Source organism: Martes martes, assembly GCF_963455335.1.
Source record: "Martes martes genome assembly, chromosome: 7".
Taxonomy (NCBI): domain Eukaryota; kingdom Metazoa; phylum Chordata; class Mammalia; order Carnivora; family Mustelidae; genus Martes; species Martes martes.
The window spans coordinates 49,974,414-49,997,005 of NC_137894.1; the positions used below are offsets into that span (position 1 = coordinate 49,974,414).

The 22,592-nt window shown below is 46.2% G+C and overlaps 1 protein-coding gene and 1 pseudogene across 4 annotated transcripts; one reads left to right on the forward strand and one right to left on the reverse strand.

Moving 5' to 3' along the window:
• Nucleotides 1-10,792: 10,792 nt before the first annotated feature.
• Nucleotides 10,793-11,261, reverse strand: LOC308346093 (ribonuclease 7-like; annotated as a pseudogene). The gene has a single exon. The product of its transcript is annotated as a ribonuclease 7-like (transcript).
• A 7,307-nt stretch (nucleotides 11,262-18,568) lies between these two features.
• RNASE13 (ribonuclease A family member 13 (inactive)) lies at nucleotides 18,569-22,250 on the forward strand. Of its 3 annotated transcripts, XR_013967162.1 has the most exons (3): nucleotides 18,569-20,381; nucleotides 20,562-21,144; nucleotides 21,821-22,250. XR_013967162.1 is itself a non-coding variant. In XM_080809129.1 (2 exons), the coding sequence occupies exon 2, from the start codon at nucleotides 20,570-20,572 to the stop codon at nucleotides 21,029-21,031; it is 462 nt and encodes a 153-aa protein (XP_080665255.1). In that variant the 5' UTR covers nucleotides 18,569-20,381; nucleotides 20,562-20,569; the 3' UTR covers nucleotides 21,032-22,250. The 3 variants fall into 3 exon arrangements, 2 of the variants coding, with proteins under 2 accessions (XP_080665255.1, XP_080665256.1); XM_080809129.1 differs by having other exon boundaries at nucleotides 20,562-22,250; XM_080809130.1 differs by having other exon boundaries at nucleotides 20,565-22,250.
• Nucleotides 22,251-22,592: the final 342 nt, after the last annotated feature.

Sequence of the window (22,592 nt, forward strand, 5' to 3'; positions counted from 1 at the left end):
TAACAGTTGCAGACCCAAACCTCTGGGCTTTGGAATGAGGGTGGGGATGGGAGGGATGGGGGACGGGGGGAGCCAAGGGCTGGCATGAACATTCCATGCTGACTGAGATGATTGACCACAGATTTTGCAAGCTCTGAATCCAATTAAGTTGCAAACATGCTTTAACTCAGGTAGATGCTGAGCCTGCAGCTGGCCAACCCCACTCAGGCAGGCCTGGGAAAGGGGTTCCTTCGATCCTGTGTTTGGTCCTAGTCATCATCATAACTCTTCCCAACTGCCACAGTCTCAGGGCCCTTTTATCCACTAAGCACCAGAAGCTCAGTGCCTAGGGTTTGGGAGGTTTTCCAGGGCCTATGCTATTGAAGACCGGGAAGAAAACTACATTCTCTCCAATACAGGAAAAGTCAACTTCCAAAATCAACTGTAAAATACGCACTTACCTGTTATCACAGTAACAAAGTTGACTTCATTTATTTTGAAATTTTAAAAAGTTTATTACATTGCAAAACAATCTTAGGTTAGATATTCTCATTTTATAAGTATTCTCAAGTACTATAATTGCAGAAGAAGCAGTACCAATTTCAAAGTATTTGTAGTCAATTTCAGATGTAAAGCTTTAAATATCATTTCAGATACACTTTGGCAAGAATGATACTGAATGAGGAATATGTATATTAAATATATTCAGTGTGACGGAGTGTTATGGTGTCAAGCATGGTATAGTGGTACTAAACACGGCCCTACTTGTGGGTCCAGTCAGCACAGGCTGTACCACCCCAGCAGAAGGAAAGAGACACTACTAACCACAATTTCGTGAAGGTCTGCTTGGCACAGTGATAAGTACTTTATTAAGAATTCTAGCTATCATTTTAAAAAGCATTTACTGGGACACCTGGGTGGTTCAGTCGGTTAAGTGTATGACTCTTGATTTCAGCTCAAGTCATGATCTTGGGGTCCTGGGATGACCCCTGCATCAGGCTCTGTGTTTAGTGCGGAGGCTGCTTGAGATTCTCTCTCTCTGCCCCTCCCCATACTCATGAGTGTGTGCGCGCTCTCTCTCAAATAAATAAGTTTTCTTTCTTACTTTTTTTTTTTTTTAAGATTTTATTTATTCATTTGACAGAGAGAGAGAGATCGCAAGTAGGCAGAGCAGCAGGCGGTTGGGGGGGTGGGGAACAGGCTCCCTGCTGAGCAGAGATCCTGATGTGGGAGTTGATCCCAGGACCCTGAGATCATGACATTAGCCAAAGGCAGAGGCTTAACCCACTGAGCCACCCAGGTGTCCCCAAATAAATAAAAATTTAAAAAAGTGTTTACTGTGTGCCAAGGCATTGTACTTTGTATAAAATTTTATCTGCAAAGCAATTATGTGGTCCACATTATTACCCACCCCCCTTTTACAGAAAAGGAAACAGAGGCTTGGGAAGGTTAAGGTTACAGATTTATTAAGTGGGATTGAAAATGAGGTAGGTCTGGTTCCAAAGTTATGTTCTTCCTTTCTGCCATATTGTTTACCCATTTATTGATGTTACCTTATGGGCTAAGAGTCACCTGGTGACCAAATTCTATTCTAATGGACTGGTCTTCCTTTTGTCTACTGGACATGTTTCGCTCTTTTCAACTGTACTTTTGTTTTGTTGTTTGTTTGTTCTTTGTTTTTCCTTCCCTGAGAGCCTCCCTCAAATGTTATTCATCTTTCAGAGCTCAGCTTGATCACATGTGTGAACCCTCCCAGTCAAATCTACCCTGGGCTAATCCCTCCTGAACCTCACATCCTTCAGCATTACTTCCTGGTACCACTCATTTGGGTTTTTAGATGTGTGCTTCCTTGCTTTGTTATTTGATTCTTACATGTGTGTCCAGTCTTCCCAACTGGATGGAAAACTCGTGGGACAGGAATCAGGTCGTCTCGTGCTTCTCTAGCCCAGAGGGGGACACTCAGTGACTGTGCTGCCTCTCAGAATCCTCGTTGTTTTTTAACACAAGGATGTGTAACAGTTGTATAACTTCTAAAATGCCCCCGGTACTAAGACTCTATGAAACAAGAAGAAACATCCAAGTGCTCACAGCCAGACTAGAACGTAAGAAGAAACTGCACAGTTAGACCCTGAGGTAGCTCAAAGGAGGAAACGCAGAGAATCAGCGATGATCCCCTAAAGACTAGTGTTTTCCGGATCCTCAAGGAAGGGTGGGTGAGAGTGCCACAAAAGTCTGTCTGGGTCGTGGGTGTGAAGGACAGCAGCAGCATGAAGAAAGTCCTTGACCTACAAGTGCCACCCTCAGGATGGGTCATCAGGCTTCCTCCTTTGAACGTCCTTCTGGTGGTGAGAGACAGAGTCTCCAGGAGGAAGGGGGTTCTGGAGGAGTGAGGTGGTGCAGGAGGGGCCGGCGCCACTAGGAGTGGCTAAGGGGAACATGGCGTATGCATTTTTTTCATCCTTTGCTTGGGTCCTGTGTGAGCCTGTCCAGAAGTGCTTCCTGGTCGCTCAGTGGAGAGCAATGGGGGATCTATTGTGACTACTGAACTGGAAGCAACTTGCTCTGATAAGTTCCTCGCGACGGGGTGTGAGAGGAACTGCTGCTGCCGCCGTCTGGAGGTGCCAAGGTGGAGACAAGCTGGGATGCAGAAGGCTTGAAATAAAATCTACCCAGAGGGAAGCCCGATGATGGTAGAACATCAGCTGCTGGAGGCAAGTGGTTGCTGACAGTTGAGTCTCTGGGCTCCACATAGCTTTTCAGCTAACTTTCTGCCCGACAGCTTGACACATCCATGGTGGACCACCTAGAGCCAGGACAGGTGACAGGGAGGAGCACTTACTCCTGACAGTGATCCCCGCCGTCCTGGCCTTTGATTGGCTCCAGTCGTACAAAACCTGGTGTGGTGCTGATTCAAAAATGAGATGAGATTGTGCATGTTGAGCTTTCCAGTGATGTATGTCCTGAGTATGTATAATGATATCCTTGCGAGAGAGAGAAGAGACAAAGGAACAGAATAGTGTAAACCGACTGATCGTCCAGGGAACTGGGTAGAGGCGGGCTCAGGCTGGAAAAGCCCAAAGGCAAACAAGAAGGGTGAGGCTTCAGGGCAGCTCTGCAAGAACAAGCCTACCATGCCCAGCTCTTCTGACTATACTTCTTTGTCTGTTTACTGGGATCCAGGACCTTGGCGATGAGTCAACAACCACCAGGGCTGGGGGTGGTTGGTCTCACACTGAGGCAGGGGTTTTGTCAGAAGCTTCCAACAGGGAATCTCTCCAAGAGAGATTCTCATCCAAGAGGGGTCCTTGGCTCTGAAGACCCATGGCCATGACATATCTTGGATCCTGGTTTCTGAACTCTGAGTCTCAGAGTTCTGTTACAAGAAATTCATTGCCATATTCCTTCTAAAAAGAATCACTCTGTTCCCAGTGACTGACCCTGTCCCCTGCCAGGTCCATTTCCTCTTTACTGTGTAGCTCTTTGGGGTCTTCTCAGGGAGCCCAGTCCCACCACGATCTTGCCTCAGCAGTTGGACTGTCTCCCTTGTTCTTGAGTATAGGATCTGTCCTCAGGAAACAGAGCATGTAATCTTCAGCCCAACCAGAGCTGAAGCAGGGGGCTCTGCTCACATGTGTTTTGCAGTCTTTGACTTATTACAAGCCTGTGTGCAGCATTTGGATCTCCCAGGGGTGGCAAAAACAACAGTGATAGAAATGATCATAGCTGATATTTACTGAGGGGTTTCTGGGTTCTAGTCACTGTTCTAAATGCCTTATGTATGTTTTTTCTCTGCCTCTCTTTTATTTATTTATTTATTTATTTATTTATTTATTTATTAGCACGTGAAGGACCTTCCTACTGCCCTTACCCCATACTATCTTATCTTTCTTACCCAGTTCTTGAAGAGAAATACCGGTCAGAGACTCAGACCCACGGAGAGCAAGTTAAGGAAAACCTCGTTAAGGCCAGTGTACTACCTTTGACTGACATATGAGGGGTATACAAAGACACATAAGATAACTGTCTTCTTTCCCAGTTTTCCTGAAGTTATTTGGGGGTGGGAAGAGGAAGTAATTTAAAACATTATTTTTACATAAAATAAAACTGTATGATGGAGTATATTGAAAAATTCAAATAAATTACAGATTTTTTTTTACAATTTAAAATGTTTTTGCTTTGAAGTAATTTCGAATTTATAAGTAAGTTTCAGAAAAAGTACACAGAGCTCCCCTATATGCTCTGACCAGATTACCCAATTATTAACATTTCTGAACTATTTGAGAATAGGTTACAGACATTATGTTCCCTTACCCCTTAATACCAAAGTGAGTACTTCCTAATTACAAGTTCCCTTGCCTACATCAGCACAGCACAACCATCCAAACCGGGAAATTAGCTTTGATCTCTTATTACCCACAAATGAAATTTTAAGATAACATATAAAAAATCTATGCACATGGCTATTCTAAAAATATTAGTTAAGTGAAAGAAGGAGTCTTCAGAGAAGGTTCATGTTTGCTGGGCAAGAGTTGAGGTATTTTAATGAATTCTCCTTTGCCATTACTAGCTCTTCAGGGAAAAGTCTGAGACACATTGCTCTGTGTCTAGTTGACTAGGAAAACTCAGCCGTGGATGTACCAACTTCGAAGGTAAAGAATAGTGACCCTTACCAATGATAAAATGTTTTGGGATGTCTCAGGCCCACCTGGAGGTCTGCCAAATGTTTTCCTACTGGCTCCAAATAGCAGATGGAAAGTGAAGACCTTTGTTCTTGCAGCATGCCCTTATTCATGTCTCCAACAGCCAGTGGTATGGCCCGCGGACATACTTGACTAGTTTGTAACCAAGTCCCTGGGTACTGTTTTGTTCCCATCTCACTGACACAATATGAACATTCAGGTGAAGGGGATGTGGTCCATGGGTGAGAGGCAGAAACGTAAACACACTGGGATTATGGACACTAAAGCCTCTTTTGGATGAACATGTTTTTCTCTCAAGTCTGGGAATCTACCCATTTGCAGATTGATTTGCCAGACCATGGACAGTGAATTTGACTTTGGAAAATGTCTAAGATCCATCTGGGATAATTAATTAGAATTCCAGTTTGGAAATATCACTGGACTGGTTCAAGAAGCCCGAGTACTTACTTAAACTAGCCATGTGATCTTGGACAAGATGTTCAAGTCCTCTGGGTATTATTTTTCTCATTTGCAAAATGGGGAAGGCTGGACTAGATGACCTCTGAAGTCAGTGGATACAATCTCTTGTAACATTTTAATTTTATGAATATCTGCCGAAAGAGCCTAAAGCTTTATAGACGTGTAGATCTGTGTTGTGTTAGATGCCACAGCCTGAGCAGGAGTTTGTACTAATTTATACCAAGTCAGTTTATGCTTTAAATGTGTAAGCTCAACTAAGTTTCTATGTGAAGACCACTGAAAGTGACAGCTATGATGTTTTCCCACTGCAAGCAGTCTGTTGGAAAGCAGGGAAGGACCATGAGCCATGGGCGCTGGTGGCAATTTTGAGTGATGGAAGACAAAGTAGGAAAGGGAGCTGAATCTGGGAGAGGGAAGGATGTGAGGGTCCACGATGGAGGCAAGGGCATAGTGAGCTCACCTGAGGTTGGACTTAGATGTCAGGAGGGGAAGTTGGAAATGTCACTAGAGCCCTGTCGCCATTAATTGCTGTGATACATGAACCCTTTAGAGAGGAGCTGGAGTAGAGGACACCCTCAAAAATTAGTGGCCCTAAATCCTCTGCCTTCTTTTTATATCTTTTGATTCGTGGAGGGTAGAGCTGGGGAGGGGGGGAACCCTTAACTAGTCTGAACAGAAATACTCAATTTAACGCCCCCCCCTTTTCGCTCCAATTGGAGCTTTGCCCCCTACCCCCACCCCACTCCAAATTACTTTACCTAGAGCAATAATGCATATTGTCCTTTTTGTCTGACCTTGAGCCTTACTTTATCCACTTTTGGCTAGGGACGACTTTTGGCAAAGGGAGGCTAAGGAGGAGTTTGGCCTCTGTTTAAATCCTTTGTTCTTCTGTCACGGAAGTCAGGCCTGTTCCATCCATCACAGGTTTGGCCACTTGACATTTGACACCGCAGCAATAAATATAAATGATAACACCTCTTGAACTTTTCCTACAGGCCAGCCACTGTACTAAGTGCTTAAAATATATTGTCACATTTAATCTACCTAATACTCCTATGAAGTAGTTTACCTTTATATAGATGAGGATTTTCCATCATAATGTGTATTTATGGGTAGACATCTTTCTTTAGCTCCCCTCTTGGGCTTCATAGTTCTATTATGTTCCATAGCCCCATTAGTGATGTTTTCTCATGCTCCTGTGGTGTCATGGGTGCTCCCAGCCTGACTGCTTTGGAGTCCTGCACAGGCAAACATCCTGGCAAGAGCTGTACCTGCTCTTCTTTCTACCTTCCATGGTGGGATAGTGGTAGGTGAAGACCTATCAAAAATCTTCAAAGTCCTTTTGGAAGCTCAGTCATGTAGGAGCATGAGAATAGGCCAAGTTTCTCTCAAAGGAAAGGCTCCCTGGATGTTATTGCTATTGGTATGTTTTTTGCTGCCATGGCACTGGGGCTATCCCCTAGAGCCATGGATACTATCAAGAGGGTCATTGACACTATGAATCAATGTGTGGAGAAGGGTCCTCATCTCAAGGGCATTTCCTCTTCCCATGTTCTGCCCTTGAGATTGGGACACTTCTCACATTTATTCAGCTGGGCTTCTTGATAGTGTCTATGGATCATTTACTTCAGAGTATGGAGACTTTGGGAAACCAGGGTCACGTAAGAGTCTCCTACCTAATGTACCTCGGTTCTCACTTGTAGGAAAGTGAGTGAGCTCTAGTATCGGTTCTTGCATTACTTTCTTTACTAGACTCCATTTCTTTTCTTTCTTTCTTTCTTTTTTTTTTAAAGAGCACACACACAGGTGGACGGGGGTAGAGGGAGAGGAAGAGAGAGAATCGTAAGCAGTTTCCATGCCCAGAGCAGAGCGCAGAGCCTGACATGGGGTTCCATCCCAAGACCCTGAGATCATGACCTGAGAAGAAATCGAGAGTCAGACACTTAACCGACTGATCCACCCAGGCGCCCCATACTGGACTCCATCTCTGCTCCTTAGGTCCAGGTTGAAACAATTTTCTTTAAAGGAACCTATATAAGGCTGGGTAATGTTCCCCTGCATACCCTCCTTCCCTCTCCAACTCCTACTCCCAGAAACAGAAGTGTTTAATAACGAATCAGCCTCCTTTCCCCATCCTTCAAGTTTCAGGTAGGAATGCATCAAGCTTCAGCCAGCCTTGGTAATTGGCCCAAGCCTGTTATTCACTTTGGACCTCACATTTGACCTTTTGAAAGCTGAATAACCAAATGCTTATTTCAGCATTATTCTTGGCATCTGTGAACTTGGTTGTGATCAAGGTCATGTGAAGGAGTGGGTGACTGTCAATCAGTTAAAGCATCAGTAATGAGAACAAGGCAAGTCATTTGGATTCATTGTTAATATCTGAATCACTTTCAAATATTAGTGAGCACTCTAGATGTAACCTGAGAGTGAAATTTTCCTTATGAACTTTTTTAAATGTTGAAATTCTATCAGTCAGTAGAAGTATAAATGCACATTTATAATTTTAAGAAAAATTGTCTAGGTGTACCTGGGTGGCTCAGTCAGTTAAGTGTCTGCCTTCGGCTCAGATCATGATGCTGGAGAACAGGATCAAGCCCTGCTTCTCCCTGCTCAGCAGGGAGTCTGCTTCTCTCTCTGCCCCTCACCCTGTTCATGTTCTCTCTCTCTCTCACTCTCTCTCTCAAATAAACAAGTAAAATCTTTAAAAAAGGAAAAAGAAAAATGCTATAATAATGGTTGTCAAAGCTTATATTATATACAAAACAATGAAGAATTTTCACATAAAATAGGAAAATTAGTTGACCTAATATAAAGTAGGAGATAGTGTATTAGCTGGATAACTTGAAAAAGATCCTTACATACTTTTTGATCCAAAAGTATTTATAACAATTTAATAAACAGCATAGGTACTATTACATTCAAAAAATAGTATAAGGCATAACAACAGAAATTAGATTATATCTTACTTCTATCTATGATTCCATGATATCATAATCATTATAGAATTGATTGCTATATTAAGATTTATCATGTTAAATAAAATAATTTTTAAGAACTATACATTCAGGAGGATTTTTTTTTGAGGTATAACTTACATACAGTCAAGTACACAAACCTTAAGCATACAGCTCAATGGGTTTTCTGTCAAAGTAAACATAACCAGACCAAGAAAGAACATTTCCAGCTTACCTCTTAGCCCTTCCCAGTTAGTGCTCCCCAGGTTACCATTATTCTGAACTCCATCACCACAGATTACTTTTGAATTATGCTGAAGTTTTAGTTATTTAATACTATTTAGGTAATGAATCTTGCAAGAAAAAGTTTTATTTGGAAATTCTCATTTTGGGAGTATGCAATAAAGCATCATTTTAGCCACTTCAAAATTTGGTGTGGAGGGTGTCTTCAAAACCATAATATCCATAAGAAAAAATATCAATATATATAATTTATATTTATATGTGATAAATATCAATTTATACAATTTATGTTTATACAAATATATAAAGAGTTACAAAAAAAGAATAAAGGAAAAATCAATACCCCTAAGTATCTTGCTTTTCTATGCATCTCAGTCAAAACCATCTATTTAGAGTGATAAATGTAGAGTATAATGACCATAGGATATATAGATTTACACTCAGTCATTTGGCATTTGGCTACAATGTGTATTTAGTGCATCTCTACTTCAAGGCTCATCAATGTATTGGCCCCACACTCTGCTTGAATTGTTCAATGTTCGGCTTTTTCTTTGACCATCCCCTCCCTACCTTCTCTCCTCCTCTCAAACCACCCAACCCACCTAGCCGGACTTTGCTTGCAGACTTGTCCTCTAGCCTACTCAAGAACATCACTCTAGCAGGAAAAAGCCCTCAAGGAAAACTGAGTGGGGTATTTGCCTTAATCTGCATGCTTGCCAAGGTGAATATGACTAGACTACTATTTGCTGCTACCAGTGATCATTATTATATGCTTACTAGTGCCAAGGGCTGATTAAGGCTACATAGAAGTCATTTCTAAACCTTCCTGCAATCCTGTTGGGTAGGTGGGATTACTCCTGTAATTTCACTGTATGAAAATACAGCCACAGAGAAGTTTGTTCCTTTGCTCCAGGTCACATAGCCAGGAAGATGGAGCCAACCAAGATTTACACTCAATTTTATCTGGCTCCAAACTGGCTCTGACTCTGGTAAGGAGTAAGGGAGCACTGGCGGTGTCCGGGAGGGACAGAAAGAGAACAGACGCCCCAACTCGGAAGGGAAGGTCTAACAAGGTAACTGGACGGTGAAGTAGGGCAGGCATGGGGCATCCTGCTGTTTGTCTGGGGCTGAAATAAAGGAAAGAAAGAAGGGGCTAGTGATGGTCAGGACTGCAGGCAATGGGGGTGGGCTGGGACGTGGGCACCTCACAATAGACCCAAGGTAAGGCCATAGCTTCTCCGGTTGTACTCACTAGAGACAGATCAATGGTGTCTGCAGCCCAGGGGGACTGGGAGATGGCATTTTCACATCTCAAGCCCTCCGGCCTGGGCAGACTGCCAGAGTGGGGAGCCAGGGAAGCACCGAGGCAGGACAGATCATTATCAGAGGAAGGAAGCTCTGGCAGCTCCCACCAGCCTGTTTGTGACCAGCAGGCTCTGGGCCACGGAAGTCCCTTGAGGTCAAGGGAAATGTGATCCTGGAGCAGAGGGATGAAGCTGGGACACTCCCCTGACCCTATGCCTTCAGGCCAAAGGGATCTAGCCAGAGCCAGGCCCAAGGCCCAGGTCGGAAGAGCAGTGGGCTAGAGAAGGGGGAGGCCAATTAGAGAGGCAGAGAGAGAATGAATTAAGATCCCTGGAACACCTCATAAACAGCTCTTGGCTAGAGGGCTAGTGACCTTGATTGCAGCGGGCACAGGGCAACTGGCTCCTCAGAGCTCTCAGGGTACATTTCTTCATGGATGAACTCTTACCCAGTTCTCTTGTCTCTGCCGAGGTCTCTCCTTTTTTGCCCGAGGGACAAGCACAAAGTGCTCTGTATATAGAATAAGGAGACCTAGGTTCCAGTCCAGGTTCTGCTACTAACCAATTTGACAAGCTCTTCAATTAATTGCAGTTTCTGAAAGCTCCATTTCCTCCCCCAAAGAAAGCCCATTATCCCTCTCGAGTCTATTTCCCAAGGGACTCATGTGGCAACGCCACGAAAAACCTAAAATTCATATAGTATAAACATGGAGTGGTACTTCGTTTTCTTCCTTTCCAGCCGTCTCTCTGCACACAAGTCATGTCACCAGCACTTCAGTTGTGGAAGATTCCTAGTTCAGGAATAGGAACAGCTCTGTCCATACATTTCATACCCTCCTTGTCCTTTCATTTCCTCCTCTTGTCATGCTGCTGTGAAAAGATGGGTCAGGAGAGAGAGAGGTCCAAGGCATAGACCAGGTAACCCATACTCCTAGCTTGTTCAGCCCCTCTCTTGGGGTATAAGCTCCTGGGAAAACAGCCACAGAAAGAAGAAAGGCCGTCTCTTCTGGAGCTCAGCCCTCTCAGAAGAGACTGAGCTAGGAAGGGCCCTAAGACATGGGAGGAAGATAAACTGTGGGCATATGAGGAGTGGCCTAGAGGCCCAGAGAGGGAAGTCAGGTGTAACACGAGAGGGAGGAAGGCCGAAAACCTAAAGGGTTTTGTCCAAGTGCACAGGAAGCAGCTTGAATTTCCTAGAGTCCCCTTTCTCAGGAGGGTCATAGGCCACAATGTAAGAAGCAACCTCGTCTCTCTTTGTATTTGCACCCTGGGTACTTCCTTGAGGTGAGCTCACATGTGCTCAGCGAGACACGGTTTTTGCTCTGGTGGCAGTTTCTTCGACCCTTCTTGCAGACCACCGTGGGGGTGTGACAGGTGGCAGCCACACTGGAGAAGGTTTGATGCAGGAAGGTGTTGAAGGGTTTGCAATGTTTTGTGTACTTGTTGACCGTGCCCATCGCCGTGTTGCATCCCTGGGGCCTGGGCTGCACGTGCTGAAGTTCAAATCACAGAGCCGAGGTCATGTTGCTGGGCTTGGCTCTGACTGGACCTTTAGGCACCCACAGCCACAGCAGCCAGGGCAGCAGCAGAGGGCAGGACCCTGTTCCGGCTGCTGCCATCTCTTGTAGGGAAGCAGTCAGGATGGAGGGCTGGGGTTGCTGGGGACAGACAGCAGGTGGTGAGAAATTAGTCTTTCTGTCTGTGTTCTATCTCATCACCGTTATTCTCCCCTAAGTCCCCTTCTCCCCTCCCTCTGCATCTCATCCCTTCTTCCTGCTCTGTTCGCCCTCCTCACCCACTGTGACCCCATCCCCCTCACCCCATATGCCTGTCTTCCCTCATCCTGTCCTTCTTGTCTCTCACTCTTTGTTCTATCGCTTCTTCTTCAAGCCCCACCCCCTTGTGTCCTTCTCCCTCGCTCTGTGTCTCATCCTCTCCATGAAACCACCCCATGTCCCTCTGTATCCCCATTCTATGTCTCCATCCCCCGCCTCACTCTCCTCTCTTCCCTATGTGTGTCCTTATCCTCTCCTCCTTTGTCTGTCACATCACTCACCTGCATCAGAACCTGTCCCTTCTCTGTCCTCTCTCCTCACCCAGGTCCCTCCACAGTCTGCACCTCCTCATTGAGTCCTCGCATGGCGGCTCCTGCTCTGGGGCTGAGGATGCCCTTACCTGCCACTGGCCTCAGATCACTTGCCTTTTGACTCCTTATGAGCTGGCCTGAGCTATGTTGCTTCTGTTTGGGGCAGACTGGGGTGCAGTTGGGGATCAGGAAATTAATCAAACATATGTGCCTTTCCACCTAGATGTTCCAAATAAGTGGATACCTATGGAGCTAGTGTACCTGCCTGAACAGGTTCAGCAATGAAGAAACATCACTCCCCACACTCCAAGACTAGATTTGGCCCCTGGCCACATGGTTTCAGTAACTCTGCTAAAGCACCTGACCCAGGTGTCAACCCCAGATGCATTTCAGGGAGAACGGCCATTTATCCCCTATATACATCTCTGGTTCATGATTCTGGGAAGAGCCAATCCCTGTGGTGGTAAGAATAGCTTTTTCTCTAACCAGAGGTACAGAGGGAATAGCCTCGAATATTGCTTGGTATGATTACTTGTCATCGGGTCTTCCTGCTTATCTTTTGGAGGAGATGGAGATGGAGGAGACAGAGAAGCAGACGAATCATCACAATCACGATGCCCAACACCACCCCAACTCAGCTATTCTGCAGTGATTTACTCCTCTGGTCACTCCTCGGTGCCAGGAGTACCAGGTGGCTGAGCAGGGCTACCTGGCTTTACCTGGCGAAGGCTCCCAACACCTTTCATCCCTTACTCTCTTCCTCCCTACTTCGTTGAGATTGGCAAAACTTAAACACTGTCCAAATTCGGAAATGCTATTGGGAGTGTTGGTTGCTTCATTCTGCCTTAGGTCTTGCTCTTGTGTACCCTGTTCCTTGCAGTAGTCATAGGTGTGTGGAGAGCCCGAGTTGGTACTGCTCTGGGGGCTCGAGTGAGCTTGGCATATGGTACTCAGAAGAACTGAGACACTGAGGATTAGAAGTATCACTCTCTGTGGGTGGGAAGATCTGGAAAACTGAGATGAACAGTTCTTTTGTTTTCAGGATTCACCTGTAAGTAATAGGTGATCTCAGAACACCAGGTTTAGGTTCACCCATGCAGTCAGTAAACAAATATTTCTCAAGCGCCTATCATGTGGTGAGGTGCTTGGGATAGATCAGTGAATGAAAGAGACAAAAATCCCTACCTTTGTGGAGCTTAGGTTCCATCAGGAGAAAAATAGTGAAAAATAAATATACCCTTTGCTTGAAGTGATGACTGCTACGGACAGAGGTAGGAAAAGAGGGAGGTTGGTAGGCAGTGATTTTTAAATAGGGACATTAAAGAGAGCCCTTCTGGGACAAGGATGTGAATTTGAGAAAGTGAACTTGTGGGGAAGAAGGGTCCACATTGAACAGCGCTGAGAGGCCAGATCATGGAAAGCCTCTGAGACCAGCAAAGACTGTGACTTTGACTTCACACACACTGGGGAGGGTCCCCGAGGGTGGGAGGCCATTCTAAGCAGAGTGAAAGGCCGTTGTGTAGATTGTAACTGGAGCAAAGCCACAGAGATGGTCTTGAGTGGGCGCCTGGATGGCTCAGTCGGTTACATGTCTGCGTTCGGCTCGGGTCACCATCTCAGGGTCCTGGGATGGAAGCCCATGTCATCACGCTCTCCGCTCAGCAGGGAGAAGCAGACTCCCTCTGTGATCTCTCTCGTTTTTTCTCTCTCTCAAATAAATACAAAAAATCTTAAAAGTAGTCTGGATTGTAAACTTTGTGTTCTGGTCCAGAAGTCAGAAGTTTGAGTCGGGAAGAGAAGGTGTTCGTTTTTGAGGCCAGAGGACATCGTTTTAGCAGATGGCATGCGGAGGATGATTTTTGGAAGAAAAAACGATGTTGGAGGTGGCAAGCACCGCTAGATGGCAACAGAGAACCAGGAGCAAGTTCCCACAGGCCTCTGGCTCCTCGGCTTCTCGGGGAGGCCTTGGCTGTGGGAACAGCATTTGCTGCTTTGTTAAGGAGCCTGAATCTCTGCTGTTTGGACTTCGGGATGGAGAATTATGCCTCTGCTGCTGTAGAGATGCAAATGTTTGGAAATAAAATCCATGGTTTAAAGCAGACTGTGGACAGAATGCGGATCAGCACAGGCCTGTCCTGCCTTGGACCGGAGGCTGCTCAGGGGAGGGAGCGGGAGGCCAGGAGCTCATTTGAATTCTTAGCCAGGACTTCACACTTCTCATTATTCTAGAATGAGATGTTTCCAAACCACGACTTGCACTGCCCTGTGCTCTTGTGTTTTCCTGTCGTTATAATTATCCTAGTTTGCTCTTCAAGCCCATTACCCCGAATTCTCCAGAAGCCGGCTTGAGTGCTGTGTGGAAGTCAAACACTACCCTCCTGTCTCAGGCCAAAGGGGAGAGAGAGTAAAGGTTTAGGTTTGCACACAAAAATTAAAGAGTTGAAACTACCACCTTTACAACTCTAGCTGAAACCCTTACTTTGCCTCAATTATTTGGATAAGGCAGGTGATTTTGTTTATTGATCAATTTGCCCCAACTCTCTCGATTCCAAGATCCACTTCACTTTGCACTTGGGAGGATAATTTTGCCAGTTTTCCTTCACCCCGTGTAAGGACTAAGAGGAAAAGATGGAGGAAGGGGGGACAAGATTAGGGAGAACAAAAGAGGTCAGGCATCAGGCCAAGGACTGATCAGAGAGTCTGGCAGAGGGGAAAAGAGACAAATTAGAAAGGGGTGAGCAAGAAGACAAAATGGGGGGAGAAGAGGGGAGGGAAGAAAGGCCCTCTCACAAGCAGCCTCTATCTGGGGAGATGAGGTAGCTACGCTCGCTTCCTCGTTCTATGGCCATAGTCATAGCTCTTGGCCCAATCCCTGCCAGGCTACTCCCATGCCCATGCATGGATGCGTGCATGCCTGTGCGTGTGCGTGTGTGTGAGTTTAAAGTCACTGGGGTGGGTGTTGTGAAAATCCCAGCAGTGCCAGGTGGACCTCTGCCTGTCTTCCCCACAGGACAACAGCTGCTGCTTCCTCTGGCCTGCACTGAGAGGGGTGAGGGGAGCTGGCTGAGAGGAGGGCAGGGCCTGGACTGGCGCCCACCCTTCAGAGGCCAGCCTCTCTCGCTTCCGGAGTTCCACACAGCCTCTGGATACCGATGGAAAGCCCATGAGAGTTTCCCTCCAAGCAGGAGCACATCCAAATTCTGTTATCCTAATTTCGTTGCTCCTAGGATAAATAAAGGTAATGGGCTCATTTCTGTAGACAGAGAAAGTGAAACAAACAGCAAGTTGGGGTCAGATGTGAGACTTGCTCTGGGTCTTTGAATTCTCATGACCTTTCCTGGAACAGCTGCGGGTCTGGAGGAGACGGCAGTGACAGAAGGTTGGAATCCTTGGCTCCCAGACCAACGCCTTTAGACAAGCCAGGATGTAGGAGAGGGGGACCTACTCCGGGGTTGAAAGGCGTCATTAGGTCACTCTATCTCAGAAGCCACTGTCAGCTCCCCCTTTATCTACAGAATAAAATTCAGATTCCTTAGCCTGATAATCAAGATCTGCAACAATTTGGCAAACTCATCTTTTGAACTTTGTCTCTGACTTTTCTTCCACCGAGGTGCCTCAATTCTAGCCAAGCTGGTTTTCTCTATTTTCTTAAGCATACCTTTCATAATCCTCTTCATCTCTACTTAACTCTTAACCATACCTTGAGATCCATCTTAAGTAGGGTCCCAGGATGACCTGTCCCTCACACAGAAAATTTGCTCCAATCCTCCCAATTCAGAGGGATTTCTTCACCTCTAAATTCCTACAGTTCTGTCTTCAAGATGTATAATTTTCTGCCTTGAATCATTGGTTATTTCTTCATATGTATTTATCATTTTCCTTCAACTTAGACTATCTAATCTTCAGAAGACAAGGACCATCTATATTATACTTCTTTCCCACTTTGCACAGGGGTAGTTTAGTGCCTTGCATATAAATGATCCTTAACTGATTCAACTTTTGGGTTAGAAGGCATTCATTGTGCCCCTGAATGATCCCAGTCCCAGGTGGGACCACCAGCAACCTCAGCACTGGTTAGCAAATGGAGGAACTGACAGTGACTTGGACAGTGACCTGGACTTCAACCCTGGGCTTGAGGTGAAGTCATGACAAGAAGGCTGAGCTGCATGAAGCAATCCTTTGGGTTCAAGGACAGCCCAGGAACTGCCCATGACACACTATGCTGGTTGGATCAATTTCGGTTGGACAGGGCAAAAAGTGACCTTGCTGAGACTGTGGTAAGCTCACTCCGGGCAAAATCTTGGGGTTCCCCTCAATCATAGGGAATCACTCCTGCACCTGAACGCTAGCTATTTGTTCTGGAAATGCTTATCACTGGGGAGGGAAGGAGGGAGAGAATGTGTAGAGGACTACAGGCAGAGGGTCACCCTTACAAGAAAAACAACTCAAAAACACTCATTTCAGTGGTGAACATTCAGTGCTCTTCTTGCTGGTAGAAAAACCATCACTAATAAAAGCAAAATCTAACAAAAACATTTCAAAGTTCTGGAGATTTGCCAACCCTTTTCAATGTATAAGGCATAAGTAATTCTGCCTTTGTTAGGAAATCTGATTCACTCATTAGACCAGGGTTTTGTTTCTTTTCGTTTTTTTTTTTAAATTTTTTGTAAAGGATAATGCGCAAAGAGCGTTAGTTTTCTTTCTTTCCTTTTTTTTTTTAAGATTTATTTATTTATTTGACAGAGTGAGAGATCACAAGTAGGCAGAGAGGCAGGCAGAGGGAGAGGGGGGAAGCAGGCTCCCTGCTGAGCAGAGAGCCCGATGCGGGGCTCTATCCCAGGACCCTGAGATCATGACCTGAGCCGAAGACAGAGGATTAACCCACTGAGCAACTCAGGCGCCCCTCTTTTTGTTTTTTTAAAGTGTATTTATTTATTGTTTTTTTTAGTAGTCTCTGCACCCAACGTGGATCTTGAACTCAAGACCATGGGATCAAGAGTCGCATGCTCTTCTGACTGAGCCAGCCAGGTGCCCCAGACCAGGGTTTCTCAACCTCAGCACTATTTACATTTGGTCTAGATAATTCTTTGTTGCTGGAGCTGCCTTGAGCAATGTTGGATGTTTAACAGCATCCCTGGCCTCTACCCACTAGATGCCAGTAATCCCTCCCAGTTGTGACCACCCCAACATGACCAAATTGCCCACCCTTGCCCCCCTTTGAGAACTACAAAATTAGACATATGACCTTGAACAAACTACTCTCTCAAACTTAGCTTCTTCATCTCTAGAGTAATTCTTGTGTATGTAAAGCCCAGTGTAATGAGGCAACAAATTCCACAAATCTCAGGCTTCGGGAACAGATGAAACCATGACAAGGATGTTAGCATGAAAGCAGCAATGCTATGGATCAACACCTCAAAGATAGGATTTTATTTTATTTTATTTTTAAAAGATTTTACTTATTTATTTGACAGACAGAGATCACAGGTAGGCAGAGAGGCAAGCAGAGAGAGAGGAAGGGAAGCAGGCTCCCTGCTGAGCAGAGAGCCCGATGCGGGCTTGATCCCAGGACCCAGGGACCCAGGGACCCAGGGACCCTGGGATCAGGACGCGAGCCAAAGGCAGAGGCTTTAACCCACTGAGCCACCCAGGCGCCCCAAAGATAGGATTTTAAAGGCCAGGCCACCAGAGTTACAGTCTGGAACCTGAAGACTGAACACCTTTCCTTGTCCTGTGCTCAGGCCTTTCTAACATATGCTTATATGTGCATCTTTCTTGCTGAATTATACATGTAATCTGGGCTGGAGCTGTTTTATTTACCTTTATACTGCCCCCAGCATTTGTCATAGTGCTTTTCAGATGATATTTAACAACTTTAAAAAATTAATTAAAAATTTTTTTTAAGGTAATCGACACATGGCATGGCTAGTAATAGAAAGCTTCATGAAGATGAATTTTAAGTCAGGTGTCAGAGGAGGTTCTATGTTGGCAGAGCTGGGATGAGGAAGGTCACTTGGATCATCTGGGAAATAAAAGAGGCTTTGCCGATATTGAGTTGGGGGAAAAAACTAGTTGATGTAGAACCCAGAAGATCAAATCTAGTCATACATTGTTTATACACCATGTGATAGTTGAAAGTCATGTTCATCTTGACCATCTCAGTTTCTTCTTGCAGCCTCATGAGGTAAGGAAAGTATTCATCCCATTTCATAGAGGAAGCAAAAATTCGGTAAGTTATCTGATATCAAGTCCTGAACTCTTTCCTCTATGAAGGGCTGTTTCATTTCTGTAACTGTGCGTCCAGAGGTGAGAAGTGGTAGGCGGGTAGCGAATGAAGGAAGAGGAAGACCAGGAGTCTTTCATGAAAAGCCCCTTCCTCTTTTCAGGGAAGCTGCAGCCTTGAGAAAATAGGGAAGAGGAGGCATGCTTTGAGGTGGGAACAATAGTAAACTTCCTCAAAACCAACACTTGAGTCAGCTAGGCTCAGGCAGCTCCTTGCAAGTCTCCCACTCGGTGTTGGCCTATAGACCCAGCCTGAAGGATACAGATGAGCCAGTGGCCTGTGTGTGGGCTTCACATTCACTTGTTTGGCTGCGCACACTTCCCAGAGGGTGGTCATCCAAGCAGAAGCTTTTTAAACAGGATTTCCAGGTTGAGTCTTCACATGAACTAGCTCAGTGGAGGTGATGGGGATAAGAGTGGTAGGAGGTAAGGAACAGCATCCTGGGTAAAGGAGGTGGCATAAGCCAAGATGAGGAGGTGGAGGGTGGCACAAATGGGGTAACAGTCATGGATGGCGATGTAGTTGGAGACATGGTGGGGGTCGGGTCATGGGGAGTCTTCTGTCCTACGAAGTGTAGAGCCTTACTGGAGTTGGAGAACATGTGATGCGGAGAAGGGGGAGCCTGAGCAGGGAAAGACACAGAGATGGAAGGGACAGTTTCAGGAACAGTCTTAGATGTCAGGGCTGTGTGACTAATGGACTCATGCTCATATTAAGTACTCACCAGGTGCCAGGCACTGGGCTAAAATCTCTTGATATATATCATAATGAATTCTAATACTGCCATGATGTATAAAATATTACTCCCATTACTAGATGAAGAAACTGCAACTTACAGTGGTCTTTTTTTGTTTGTTTGTTTGTTTTTTATTTATTTATTTTTTTTTTTAGCAAACTTATATTGGTGATACACAGACTGTAAGTAGCAGAGCCAGGATTCAGCCAGGATTTCTGGTCTGTTTGACTCAAAAGCCTTGCTCTTGGCCACCTTGCAGCCACTGCCTCCCCACAGGTGGAGTAAGGGAGGGGGAAGGATCTAGGATAACAGATTTCCCACATAGGTAACTGAGGAAATGAGACACAGACGACATAGGAGGAGAAGCAAATTGTGGGGGGAATGGGTTCAGTGTTGGACTCCAGTTAATGCTGTCAGGAAGAGCAACACCAGTATCCCCAATGCCTGCAGTACTCTGCACCACCCCCAAACTACACATTGGCTTTGGAACACCTGGGAGTCTTTGTTCTGACTTCTAGCTCCATTCTCCAGGACAAGGATGGTAGGCTGTCCTACGATGAAACCCACCACCCTGAAAACACCCTGCAGGGAGGCGAGGCAGAGAGGCCTGTGGAAGTCAAGGGCCATGGCTGGCAGGCTCTTTAGTTCTCAAGAAGCAGCAAGTGTTGACAAAGAGAGTTAGAACAAACTACAGTAAGAATCTGATCCTCTGGGCTCAGGGGGCCCACACTTCCTCACATTCAGGCTGTGCTGTCTAATCTCACCTGATAAGTTGGAAGCTTCAGGGTCAACGTGCATAGGTTTCTGGGAGTGCTTGGACCCTGATAGGGCCTGAGGTTGTAGGTAAGAGAGTTGGCTAATAGCGTGATTGGGACCAGTGTGGAGGTGATGATGGGGACTGCGGGGGTCCACAATGAGGTCTCTGATTCTCAAGCCAGCACTCTAGTGGGCGGCCCTTGTGTGCATGTGTGGCCTCCGGGTCAAGGGTGAGTGGGATGAGTGGCAGACCCTCTGTTCTCCGAGGGTCAGGAATAAGCAGCACTTTGTTCCTCAGAAACATGACAGTGCTTTCCTTCTCACCTTTCCACAGAAGCATGGCCTACGGACCAGAGAAAACATCAAAGAAAACCCAAGAACCTCGAGCCTTCTGGCAAGGAGCTGGAACTAAGTGTTCTGATGACAGCAGAAAGGAGGAAACCAGACAGCAATGTCTCTATCCTCCCACCCATCCAACCCCCTCAGCACAGCAGCTCCTCAAACTCAGGCGACACTCCCTCCTCCTAGACTGGTCTTTGCCCAGAGAGCTCTTTAGTTCCTTCTCACCTTTGGGCTGCCTTTGGCCTCAGGCAAGAAGAATTCCTGCTCCTGCCCGGCTGGTCTTCCAGCTCCTGTCCTTTCTCCAGAGCAGTCAGAGAATAGTAGTTCAGCCCGATCCTTCTGTCCCCTTTGCATTTTTTACCAGAAAGTTTGACCAGAGCTAGAGATAATCTGGAAGAGTGGCTCACCCAAGGACTGGTTGGACTTCATATTCTGTAAGTGCTACAGTTCACAGACTGGCTGAAGCTGAGGCCCCGGGGTGGACCAAAGGAGTTGGGGGAGTGGCTGAAGGTGACCGGCCAGCTGGGTGAACTTGGGTAAGTGTCTGCTCTCTCTAGGACATGAGGACCTGGTTTGGATGATCTCTGAAGTAGAGCCCAGCTGTTAGGTTATAGGGGAAGGCACATGGGGAGGGATGGGGAAATGCTGGAGGCTCTGGGAAGGGGCAGACAGCCACTCTAGACCCACCTCTGCTTCTAACCACTTAACTCCACCAGCAGGAGGAATGGCACCATCTGTGGCTCGGCTTGTGTTTCTCCAGCTTGTTCTAGGACCCGCTCTGGTTGAAGACACCAAGGTGCAGATCGCCATCAGGAACTTCCGCCTGTTACACATCGACTATCCCCGGGTTAGCTACCCAAAGGGCTTCCAGGGCTATTGTAATGGTCTCATGGCCTATGTGCGGGGCAGAAAATGGAGTTGGTATTGCCCCCAAATCCATTACATGGTGCATGCTCCCTGGAGAGAAATCAATGGGTTCTGCAAGTACAGTGATAGCTTCTGTGAGAATTACAATGAATACTGCACACTCACAGAGGACGCCATCCCTGTCACGATCTGCTCTCTGGTCTCTAGACAACCGCCCACGAGCTGCCACTACAATGACACCCTAACCAACCAAAGGCTCTACCTGCTCTGTTCTGGGAAGAATGATGCTGAACCGATAGGCATCATTGGCCTCTACTAGGAAAGGAAGGTTTTCATTCTGAACCACCCCCTACTGCCACCACACATCAGCCTGACCCTACTCCTGAACTTCTGATCCCTGGTAGAAGGCTTCCTTCCTGACTTCACAGACAGGTAGGATCCCCTCCCAAGAGACAAGGAAGGTAGGACAAATGTCTTGAGCTTCAGTCTCCATGCAAAGTTATATGGCCTTGTAGCCTCTTTCCAACTTGTTTACCTCCTTTCTTTCCCTACCATCCTCCCTCTCCCACAGACAGTCTTACCCACCCAAGAAGCTCACTGTGTCCAGTTGGCAGTGACTATCCATCCACTGGGCCAGATCCTGAATCCTGGATGGAGGCCCAGAGCCTCAGCTCACACCATGGCAACAGGCACCCAGCTCCATGTCTCAACTCCCCATCTCCACCAGCCTTCTCTTCTTAGCGTTCCCCATCTCCCTTAGAACTCTTCACTCACTCACCTACACAGTAGGTACCTTTAGCTTCAGGGACCTCCCTGAGACCCTTAGACTCATTCTAGCCTCAGCTCTCCAGAAAACCTCTCAGTTCCCAGTCTGTTTCTCTCTGTGAAATCATTGATCTTCTCTCCTCATCACATGTTCTTTCCTTTCTCCTCTACCACAGAGCCCAGGGTAGTCTCTCCCTGACATTCCCAACCTCCTGTAGTCACCTTGTCTTCCTTTCTCTGACCCTTTTTCCTTCTACCCTTCTCACTGTGACTCACTGGAGTTTCAAGTTATTTTCTCTGACCTGTTCTCCCCAAGATTACTGCATCCCTTTCCTTCCAAAAGCTTCTCCCGATACATCTCCCCACCAAGTCCAAGATCTGCCGCTGACAGGACAGAGCTGAGGTGAGCCTGGCTGTAGTCATGGAAGGTTTTAAAACCACATCTGAGTAATGTAAGACATAACCATTGGGTGAAACTGGGGTAAAGGAGGGGTGCCTGGGTGGCTCAGTCGTTAAGCATCTGCCTTCCACTCAAGACGTGATTCCAGGGTCCTGGGATCAAGTTCTGTGTCGGGCTCCCTGCTCTGTGGGAAGCCTGCTTCTCCCTCTCCCACTCCCCCTGCTTGTGTGTTCCCACTTACTGTGTCAATCTCCGTCAAATAAATAAATAAAATCTTAAAAAAAAAAAAGAAACTGGGATGAAGGGTATGTGGGACCTCTCTACTATTTTTGCATCTTTCTGTGACTCTATAGTCATTTCAAAATAAAAATATAAAAACACATCCAAATCAGTTCTGATTTCATTCCTTTTTTCTCAGCACACCAGAACTCCTACTCTTGGAGTCCTGGAGGCCACCCACCTCTGGTTGTCTTCCTGGGTTACCCTTAGCTGTGAGTGGGATCTTCTGTTCCATGTGTACTGCGATGGAGGTTGGGTGGGGTAAAACTCAGTTTGGGCTGGTTGTTAAAAATGGATTCTCTCATCCCCCCAGCTTAACCACATTCGTAATAGTAGTCAACCTGAGTAAGTTCTTGGCCCATCTTAGCTAGTTTCTATTTCTCCAACAAAATCTGGACTACAACAGATGAGAAAGGTAGAGGGACAGGAAAGGGTC